The sequence below is a fragment of the Morus notabilis genome, unplaced genomic scaffold (assembly GCF_000414095.1).
Source record: "Morus notabilis unplaced genomic scaffold, ASM41409v2 Scaffold1424, whole genome shotgun sequence".
In the NCBI taxonomy this organism is placed as follows: Eukaryota; Viridiplantae; Streptophyta; class Magnoliopsida; order Rosales; family Moraceae; genus Morus; species Morus notabilis.
This window is the reverse complement of record NW_010367839.1, coordinates 33,084-44,210: the sequence shown is the minus strand read 5'-3', so window position 1 is coordinate 44,210 and position 11,127 is coordinate 33,084. Positions and strand designations below refer to the sequence as shown.

At 33.5% G+C, this 11,127-nt stretch overlaps 2 protein-coding genes across 2 annotated transcripts; one reads left to right on the top strand and one right to left on the bottom strand.

Moving 5' to 3' along the window:
- Positions 1-553: 553 nt before the first annotated feature.
- LOC21385363 (PI-PLC X domain-containing protein At5g67130) lies at positions 554-4,808 on the top strand. Its single transcript, XM_010113492.2, has 9 exons — positions 554-752; positions 855-977; positions 1,102-1,239; positions 1,459-1,557; positions 1,644-1,947; positions 2,049-2,272; positions 2,360-2,446; positions 3,893-4,397; positions 4,549-4,808. The coding sequence occupies exons 1-8, from the start codon at positions 633-635 to the stop codon at positions 4,070-4,072; spliced, it is 1,275 nt and encodes a 424-aa protein (XP_010111794.1). The 5' UTR covers positions 554-632; the 3' UTR covers positions 4,073-4,397; positions 4,549-4,808.
- Positions 4,809-5,340: 532 nt separating this feature from the next.
- Positions 5,341-8,110, bottom strand: LOC21385362 (F-box protein At5g67140). Its single transcript, XM_010113491.2, has 5 exons — positions 7,892-8,110; positions 7,567-7,713; positions 6,389-6,524; positions 5,917-6,015; positions 5,341-5,775 (listed from the first exon to the last, which is right to left on the bottom strand). Exons 1-5 carry the CDS (start codon positions 7,978-7,980, stop codon positions 5,563-5,565), a joined length of 684 nt encoding a protein of 227 aa, XP_010111793.1. The 5' UTR covers positions 7,981-8,110; the 3' UTR covers positions 5,341-5,562.
- Positions 8,111-11,127: the final 3,017 nt, after the last annotated feature.

Below are 11,127 nucleotides of genomic sequence, written 5' to 3'. Positions count from 1 at the left end.
AAGACGATGGAGGAAAGAAAGTGGATTTTGGTTAAATTAGTGGATTTGAATTAAATTAGTGGGAGAGAGAAGAAGAATATTTAGAATTGGATTTAGGTTCATTTTTATTAAAATTCAGGTGGTCTTTTTTTTCTTTAATTTATTGTGGGAAGAGAGTGAGAGAAACAGACACAGAGATGAACCGAATTTTTGAGGTTTTTTTGTTTTGTTTTGTTTTTTGAAAAAGGATTTGTTTCTTCTGAAATGACCATCTAATACCCCTAAGAAAAGTCACGCGCTTGTCACGTGATTAAATCCGTATAACATTTATCGAACGTTTTTAATTAGATCTCAGTTGGAAATGATTTGAAACGTTAAGGAGCCGATTGTAAAAAGGAAAAAATTTAGAGATCAAATTACCAATTGCAAAAAATTAAGAAGGGTTCCATACAAAAAAAATATTATTAGAGAAATAAAAAGCCCGCGTTCAAAAACCAAAAAAAAAAAAAATTGTCATCTTCTCTCTGCAGTAAAAATTCTCTTTTGCTTTGTACCAGAGAGAGAGAGAGAGAGAGAAAGGAAGCAGTGTTTCTCTCTCTAAAACACACACAAAAGCAGTAGTGGCTTCTCGAGCTCTGCACAACGGAGCTGCTATGTTGGCGTGTTTCGCGGACCACCGTAGCTTACGCAAATCCCCTCCTCTCGTTCTCTTCCTCTTCCTCTTCTCACTTCTCATCACAAGCTCCTCTGCTTGCTCCAATGGCAATTGCCAGGTTCCTCTCTCTCCTCTCTCACTCTCTCTTGACAATTCAAGATCTATCATAATCAAGTCTTTTTCTGTTAATCTGAACTGAAATTCATCGACAATTTCGCAGGTTCTCGAAGCTTGTAGCGCGGCCACCGACTGTGGTCCGGGTTTGTACTGTGGGAACTGCCCTGCTTCCGGCTCGAATCAGCCTATATGTACCAGAGGACAACAAATTTTGCCCACTTCGATTGTGAGACATTCTTTGTTTTTTGCTTAAATTTAGGTCTATTTGTTTGTGGGTATCAGTTCTTTTTAGCTGAATTTGGTTAAATAACTTCTTTTTTTTTCCTGTGTAATTTGTTTGAGATTTTTAGATAAATGGATTGCCATTCAACAAGTACACATGGCTGGTGACTCATAATTCGTTTAGCATCGTGGATGCACCGCCATTGAATGGCGTTCAAAGGTTAACATTTTATAATCAAGAAGACACTGTGACAAACCAGTTAAATGTAAGTGTCACATAAAGTATAATACATACATATATATATATATATATGTGTGTGTGTGTGTGTAAAAATGCCATTCCTTTCTTTTATTTTGTATCTTGGAATCCAATTACAGTAGAAGGTAATTTTGTGTTTTATAATCCATGTCTATTTAATAATTCTTTAATGATTATTATAATTTTTTGTAAATCTTATTTGTTTGTATTTTGATATTGTTTCTAGAATGGCGTGAGGGGACTAATGTTGGACATGTACGACTTCGAGAACGATATCTGGCTCTGCCATTCATTTAAGGGGCAATGTTACAACTTCACAGCTTTTGTAATTCACCTTTCACCTGATTAATTCAGTAAATGAATTTTTTTTTTTTTAAAAGCAGTTTCTTATAAGTATTGTGTTGTTGTCAGCAACCTGCAATTAACACACTGAAGGAAGTGGAGGCATTCTTAAGTACAAACCCAAATGAGATTGTGACCATTATCATTGAGGATTATGTGCATACTACAAAGGGGTTGACAAATCTGTTTACTAATGCCGGGTTAGATAAGTACTGGTTTCCTGTTTCCAAGATGCCGAAAAAGGGCGATGATTGGCCCACTGTGACTGAGATGGTGCAAGCGAATTACCGGCTCCTCGTTTTCACTTCTGACTCTTCAAAGGAAGCAAAGGAAGGAATAGCATACCAGTGGAAGTATATGGTGGAAAATGAGGGTAGGTTATATATGAATGCAATATCAGAAGACTTGTGTCTCTATGATTTTGAACTCTGTTTGAATGTACAATTGATGACCTCGTTTTGTGCTGAATTTCAGCTGGAGACCCTGGGGTGGTGCCAGGCTCATGCCCAAATAGAAAACAATCAAAGCCGTTGAACTCGAAAAGCGTATCTCTTTTCTTTCAGAATTACTTCCCTACATATCCAGTTCAAGCTGAGGCTTGCAAAGAGAATTCAGCTCCACTTGCTGCGATGGTTGGAACCTGTTATAAAGCAGCAGGCAATGTGATGCCAAACTTTTTGGCAGTTAACTTTTACATGGTATTAATACTTCAACTTAGGGAGAAAATCCATTCCCATTTTTTGTCTGAGCATTCTTGGCTGAATGGTAATATTTTAATGATGCAGAGGAGTGGTGGAGGAGGTGTATTTGATGCTGTAGACAGAATGAATGGCCAAACATTGTGTGGGTGTAGTACCGTCGCTGCCTGCCAGGTTTTTCCATTTAACTTGGTCTACTTCAATTTAGTCTTTTATGAAGTTTTATGCTATTTGATCAAGCTTGTTTTCAATTCACAAATTCGTGGCCTACAAGTCATGGTCAAAAATTCGTTCAAGTTGAATGATATATCGAAAACCTAATTCTTCTAACCTGATTAAGATTTTCCAAAAGTTCTTAAATTTCCAGACACATTTATACGTTTCTTTTTCCACTCTGTCAATTACGTCTAGTGTGCAACCATATTTTATCCTCGCCCATCTTAATTCCATAACTTTTATGGAAATCAAAGAATATTGGGCCTAACTCAACCTAACAAAACCGGCTTATTAGGGAATGATTGCCCTCACCTTATTAAGTAGATCATGCCAATATCTCCAGCCAATGTGGGATTCTAATACGCCCCCTCACGCACAGCGTGGACCATGCCAAACCGCTGCGAATAAGTCGATATTGGGGGCCCAAATATTGCAAAACTGGGCCTGCTCTGATACCATTTTACAGAAATCAAATGATATTGGGCCTAACTCAACCTAACAAAACCGGCTTATTAGGAGAGGATTGTCCTCACCTTATTAAGTGGATCATGCCAATATCTCTTGCCAATGTGGGATTCTAATAATAACCGTTAGCAGTTTTTTCTTTCCATTATGCCTTTTGAGTTATAAAAGGGATAAGGTGAGAAACTGAGGCAAATCAATAAAACTTAAGGCAGAAAGAATTAAATCTTACTACTTATTTTAGCGAAGCTTGCTTGTTCTCGTTTTTCTTCCTCTGGCTTCAAAAAGCAACGAGTAAAGTTACAATGAAATGATTTCCTAGCATATAATCTAAACGTGCTTGAGAAATTTTCTTTTCAAATTTAGGTTGTGTTTACTTCACATGAAAGGGAAAGCGAAATGGTGTAGTTTTTTCTGAGTTAATCACGTGTTTACTTACAAAATTGGCGGGCCTCACATAATATAGTGAATGAGTAAAGAGAATTCTAATCCTTGCAACCCTTGGTATTAATTTCCGGTTAAAGGGAATGAATGCTAAATTTTATATTTCCTTGATAAGTTCACATGTTGTATAAGCCAATATATATTCAATTGTGAAACGTAGTTATTACATTGATAAGATTCTTATTCCTATTTGTAAGCTGTAAGCAAGAGAAATGGAATAAGATTATTTCCCAATTTTCTTTCTAATGAAGTACTAGAAAGAAAATAAATGACTCATTCTTATTCCCTACTTTCCTTTCCAAATTCATTACCTTTCCCTGTGGTAAACATGCCTTTAATTTCGTGTGACAACCCATTTACTCTTCCATGACGTCCTGCAATTCACATGTTTAAGCTACATTTCATTGAACAAGTACTTCCACTAGTATCTGTTTTCGGTCCTTTATGACATACCATTTCACATTGAAAACATGGTAAAAAAAGGTTTTCTTTCTGCAGCCTGGGGCACCTTTTGGGTCCTGCAAGAATATTGCTGTACCCACTAGAAGTCCAGTGACCAACACAGCAGGAAGCTTTACTGGATCCATTCAGTTTGCAAGATCCGCTTCGACTGTCCATTCTCCCAATCACTTGGTCTTCTTCATGTTCTCACTTCCATTACTGGCATTTTGGCTATGACTACAACCAACAATTACTACCATTGTCTGTTAGCGAGTTACTTCCTGAGATGTTCGCTTATATTGTATCATACATAAAACTTAAAAGAGTCTACAACTACGCTTATATTGTATCATACATAAAACTTAAAAGAGTCTACAACTATTCTACTCCGCCTTGTTCGGTGGAAGGTCAACGAATGGTTGCTAGTGTTCATAAATTCGATTATAGAGGATAGACTTCTGAGATTTTATTTGAGACAGAAAGTAAGAAGATGCATAAGCATATCAGGTATGAAGTAGACAAGTCCCCAAGAAAGACTCGGCGTGCATTTAGTTCTTTTGAGGTATGCATTTTGTTTCATTATGTTACAAGGTTTTCAACTGTTGAGAGGATTTTGACATTTCATCTATTTTTTATATTGCTTGGGTATAAGAACTTGCTATTAATATTGTAACATCTTTTTATGCCATCATTTTAACGTTTTCTATTTTCAGGTCTTCTTTCAGTTCATATTGGTTAACCTGTAGCAGTAAAGAGAATGTACGACATTACAATGTGTAGAAGTACTCGCGCTTATAGATATTAGTTTTTCCTCATATTTGTACTAAACTTTTTGGTTTCCTTTGCCACGTGTAACCAATGTTATGTTGTCTGTGCTTTTAAAGTATGGATGTTATGAAGAGTTGAACAAATGATTTATTTAAGGATTGTGTTCCGGAAAAAATGAGAAATAGAAGGAATTTTCCCTTTTGGTGGTCCGATTATTGACATATGAACAAATGGTTCTCTGATTTTCCAAGTTTGTTAAACCATACTGTTCAACCTTAACTCAAAGTTGATTGGCCAAATTACAAGTATCACTATTTACCCTTTTTTGTTTCGCTAAAGAACATAAATTACAAGTGGTATACTCAGGAGACAAGACATCCCGTGTGACATACGAATCTCTCGCAAAGTGAATTGCCATATATTCTGGTATTGATTTGAATTTTAAATTGTTGAAGAAAACAATCAATTTTACCACCTCACCAAATGACCAGTGGTCATCATAGACATAATTTAGTTTCCCTACAAACCTTTTAAAAATCAAGTTAACAAGTTCTCTATCTTTTAGGAGAAATACATCACTTCACTTTTTTTATTACTATTTACATTCACTGTTTGACACGTAAATTCTACTAACATGATATATTATTATTTAAACAGAAAATGAAATAGTAAAATTCACGTGTTAAACAATAAATACAGAGAGTGACAAAAATAGTAAAAGTAGCATTTCTCCTCTCTTTTAGTTTTACTTTAATGGTATCTTCATTCATAGCTTCACAAAAGAATACAAATGGATGTGAACTGTATATACAGAGCCAGAGCTTCAATATGAGCCCTCATAATTTACGTTTACATTATTGGTTGAAATACAAGGATAGACGAGCCCATTTGTATATAAAACAGAAGGACCCATGTGTAAATATAAAACAATTAAAGAACCAATGACAAGAATGGATAACTTATAGAAGAGCCTGGACGGAAGCATTTCCAACAGTTAAGAGGAGACTTCTGGTCTTTATCTGAAGAGCTGGTCTAATGGTAAGCAAAACAATGAAGCAGTCCACAGGAACTCTTGTCCCCCATACATTGATCATCTTAAGCTTCCGACATTTATTTACAAGAACAAGCAAGCCATTTTCACTTACATGGCGGCAGCTCCAAAGAACAATACTCTAGAAAACATCAACACCCAAAAAAAAAAAAAAGAGCATAAGATGAAGCCATGTATAAGAATTGATAGAAAATTCAAATTAAAAAAAGAAAATGTTTCACCCAAAAAAGGAAAATCCCAAGTTGCAATATCCCCAATTCACCTTTAATTGTGGACAGCCATCTGCAATGGCATACAGAGATTCATCAGTGATAAATGTACCACCAATGTTCAGGTGCCGCAAGGACTTTGCTCTTGATATCTGTTCAAAAAACAAAATCAGAAAAGTAGAGAGCGATTTTTTTTAGACAGAGTATCATTAACACAAACAAAACAGAGTTGCAAACAGAAACTTTACTAAAATTTTGATATTAAGTCCATAGTTTAAGTTTCCTCTTGGTGAAATAAATTCACAGCACAACAGAAAATTGACTTAAAAGTTGGGCATATGCTTCTTTTTTTTTTTTTTATTAAAAAAGTAAGATCTAAATCTGAAAAGAAAGCTGGACCATTACATCTCTCACATTTTATGATATCTTTAAGCTTTCTACGTGGAATGAATAATGAATCAAACAATAGCATAAAAGGCACCGGTAAAACGTCTTTCTCTTGTTCTATTAAAACTTAACACGCACCAGTTGAAGAACACCTTTATCTGTGATCCCAGTCATACCCCAAAGGGAAATGGAGGTTAAATTGCTGACACACTTTGCCAAAGATATCTGGTAAAGTCCATTGTCAGAGATTTGGCACCCCCAACGGCTCCTTGAACTGGAAATTCCATAAGACAATCAGTGATTAGATAACCGGTTAAAATATCTGGTTATAGTTTTAATGGTTACTCTAAAATTTACTCACCAATGGATATCACTGTTTTAGCCGTAAGATATTGATATGACAATTGTAATAAATTAGATAGTTGACTAAAAAAATCTATAACATTTAATGAGACTGAATTTTTATCACGCTACGTCATTAAATTTATATATTTGATAGGTAACCACAATGGAAACGTAACCATTAAAAATTCGTTCACACACCTATAATATATATATATAAACTAGGATGATTACCAATATGAGAGGTTCAATGCATCAGAGTACCCAAACAAAATCAGTTTCTGGGAATGCTAAGAAGCTACAATATAGGCAAGCAATGGCCTTGATTTTTTTTTTTTTTAAGACAAACAATCAAGCAATGTGTAACGAGATAATGCCTAATGTTCCCTATCCCACGACTCTCATTTGGCTTTACGTGGCAATCATCCTTTTGTTCATTTACCCCCCACCCCCCCACCACAAAAAAAAAAAAAAAAAAAAAAAAAAAAAAAAAAAAAACGACAAAAGAAACACTTTGACTTTCTGATTTCAAGAACATGTATGATCATAAGAACCAATTATCTGGTGCAAAATTTCCAATTCTGCAACATGCCCTATGTACAAGCACAAATATTCACTCTAAATTTCCGCAATTTCCTGATACATATGCATTTTAACAACGCCTATGACAATATAATTTATTTGCAAAAGAACCTGTGTCACTGAATTGGTGCCCAATTTTTCTCTTGCATCTGAACATCCATTACTCATCACAATGGAAATTAACATTTTAATTAGCTAGGACTTAGAAAAATATAAACAGAAAATACAAAGGTTAAATTCTGAAAAACACAACTTTGCCAGGCTAATTTGAGAGAAAGAAAAAAAAAGTGAAATATAAATAACAGAAGCAGAGATAACATAAATAAAAGAAAGAACTTTAAGCCAGAGTCAGAGAAAAAAGTAATAAAAAAAAAAAGAAGAAAAAAATTTACATGTCAAGCTCTTTGAGGCTATAAGCATGGCGAACAAGACGAGCTGTGGAGTCATCATCCATCTTCCAACCGGCAAAGCTCAAATTCTCTCTTCGACCCAAAGACTGCTTCACCCCTTTCTTCCATTTCCGACAAACACTGCTTGCCCTGACAATAATTTCAATAATACCCACATCAAAAATCCATAAAAAAAAAAATAAAAAAAAAACTCAACTTTCTCACAATAGTTTGACAAAACAACAACCAAATAAAAAAAATGCAAGGAAAAAAATAATAAAACCCCAAAAAAAATTAATATGATGATGATGAAGAAGAAGAAACGTACTGGGCCAAATCAGTGAAGGAAGTGATCATCGCAAAGATATGAGCCAACAGGTCTATTGGAAGCCGATCAATCTCAGCCTCACCCTCCATTTTTTTTAATTTTATTTATTTTCTCAAAGTACAATCCAGAAAAAATGAAAGCTTGAATTTTGTTGGTTTGTTTTTACTCTTATAGAAAGTCTAGAATCTCTTAGGAGCTGTTTGTGTGGCACGTTGAGCAAGGAAGAGGTCGTAGTCGTAGACTCGTAGTAATAACTTGCAAAATCGTATTCTTAAGTTTGGAGCCAACCATTTTAATAATTAAAAAGTGGAAAAAATAATAAATTTAAAATTTTAATTTTAAAAAAAATAAAAAGAAGGATGTCCTCATGTTTTCATCATCGCTACGGAAAATGACTCCATTTACTTCTCATCTTTTCCACGGGTTTGTGTAAATTTTCCTGACAAGATGAGAATAATATATATATATATATATATATGGCCTCCATTATTGAACGTTGACCATTTAGCAAAAGATAAAATAAATAAAAAACTTGTTGAAGGTTGATTGACGTGTTCATCCTCACGTGGCTGCCTACCATCGTTACGTTTAATAATGACATAAGAATTTAAAAAAAACAATAGATGAAGGCTTAAAAAATGTTGGGTTTTTTTTTTTTTTTTCGGTTGTATGCCAAAGTTAATCATTGCTACACCATTGTAGTACTTGTTATTTTGTCTTTTCCGATCCACAAAATATTAAATTTGGATTAAAAAATTTGATCTAACTAATGAGTATTTTACTCACAAATCACGTACTTTTGAGTTTGAGTATTTAAAAGTTTATAAGTATTTTTGTTAATTTATTGTGTTTTTATTTTGTTTTTATAGGTTAAAGTTAAGATAAAATAAAAAGAATGAAAAATTAATTTTAGAACATATTTTAGTATTTAGGATATAACTCTTTCATCTGAAGTGTAAATGAGGTGATTTTGGTGGCTTTAGATAAGAGATAGAGTTATCATTTTCATGAGACACTAAAGAAAAATTCAGCCATATAAAAGGTGAAAATCCTCTTCAAAATCAGACACCCACTGTAGTAGATTTCTTGCCTTAGAGTAAGAAAACTAAAAACTCAGAACTCTAAATAGGAGAATACAAGGATTCGAGAGCTTACTTAAAAATCTAAAGGAAGATTAAAGATTGCAGAGCTTGATTCACGTCTAGTTCTGCATTCTCTCTCTCTTCCTCTATTTTAGCTTTGAGTCTGTGTTATTCTTTGAGATTTGTGATTGATCATGGATTTGGTTTTTAATTTGTTTATGCATTTTGATTTGGGATTCTTAATGTCTTGTTCTAGCTAAACTCTTAGAGCTAGAGGCTTAATGTAGTTTTAACGTTGCTATGCTTTGAATATTTTAAGTGCTTGTTAATGTGATTTTCACTTTAATTCATTTGTGTTTGTCTATGTTAATTATTCTAATTTGCGTTTTCATAAATTAGAAATATATATGCGTGGATTTAGAATTAGGAGAGTTACTTTCACATGTTAAAATTTGGGAAACACAACCTATGATTTATATGTACTAATAAGTAGCACTCGACGGAACATTATAGTTTATCTTCAATTTTTGTGTTCGTAGATTAACTATAACTAATAATTTTTAACATGATGGCATTAATAATGGAAATTCTTATTGGGGTTTTTTATAAATTTTATTTTGTTCGATATACAGAATATTATTTTCGAATATATTTTTCTTCTCATTTTCTTTGAATTGAATTTTTGGCCTCGTTTGAATAGATGGTGAACAAAAAACGAAACTAATTATCTTATATACTCAAGAATCACTTTAAAATGTGCTTTTCAATTATTCACGTCTATTTAATTTATGAATATGAATGTCGACATATATATGTTTTGTGTATCTTTGAATGTTCATATATATTTTTTTAATGTTTTACTGATTCGTCTTCCAGTATTAAACCCTGGAATTGATCAATTATGGCATGTTTAGTTCGTTGATTCGAGTTTTTAATTCGAGTTAAGATGTGATGTTATGTGAGAGTTTTTTACTAAAGTAAAAAAGTTAGATGTGACTGTTTCTGAGAGCTTTTTACTGTAGCAAAACTCGAACCGGCGAAGTGAGCGGGAATTGATTATATTTGGCTTACTCCATGTTTATTAATTTCTACTTCAAGAACAAGACAGAATAATATGTAGATAATAAATTTCTGTGTGTGTACACATGTGTGAGTAAGCATTCTTCCAATGCATTTATTCCTACTGATGAAATTACTTACAATTAATATTTATCTTACTCATCTTAAGGTTTACAAGACTGGGGACAATTCACTAGTTTGACAAACAATCTGTAATGACTGAGAAAATTTCATACCTTAAATAATACAATTCATGTATTTTTAAGCCAAGGATTTTCTTAGAAAATATTATGTTATATTGTGAATGGAGGATTTATGGAATTAATATATGTATTCCTAAATTCTATAGCAAATTTCATGTTAAGTTCATGTTTCGATCAAGTAAATTCGATCGATAAATTCTCGCCGTATTTTAAGGCGGAATAATTTTCAGTACAAGTATAGTTTGAGAATCTTAATTTCAATAATCTCTAAGCACGGCACGATGTTAGCGGCGTATAAAAAAAAAACGCACTGGCATTTTAAAAGAAGAAAAAAATCCTTAATTGCTAGACAGTTAGGTTAAAGTCGCAAGATAAATACCTATAGTAGATGGGTACAATATGAGCTCGGGAGTTGACACTGTCAGAAACGTCATTCTTGGGATAGAATACAGAAAATTAAAATTTAGAATTTGTTCAGTCTAAATTAATTTCAAGACTTGAAACAGTTTGAAATATTACGCGAGTAAGAATATAAAACAATATTGAATTATTCAGAAATTGATATTGGACTGTAAGTAGTAGATTAACTTACGTAAGCTAAACTAATTACCTCTAATCAGTATAAATTTAATCTGTTTAGAGGAAATAATTGAGGATAAGATCAGGCACGTAATCTTGCCTTAATCAGATACTTTATATAGTGAAATTTTTAGGGTTCTTACACTTTCTTTCTCTTATTCTCGCTCATTCTCTCCTCTCACGTTTTCTCTCACACAAACCATCAATGGCCAAATACTCAAGTTAAGATTCCGACCTCCATTTTTGACACCGCCGGTGTCAATAGAAAGATCTCGACGAGCTGAGTTCAACGACATGCGGCACGACCTCCAAC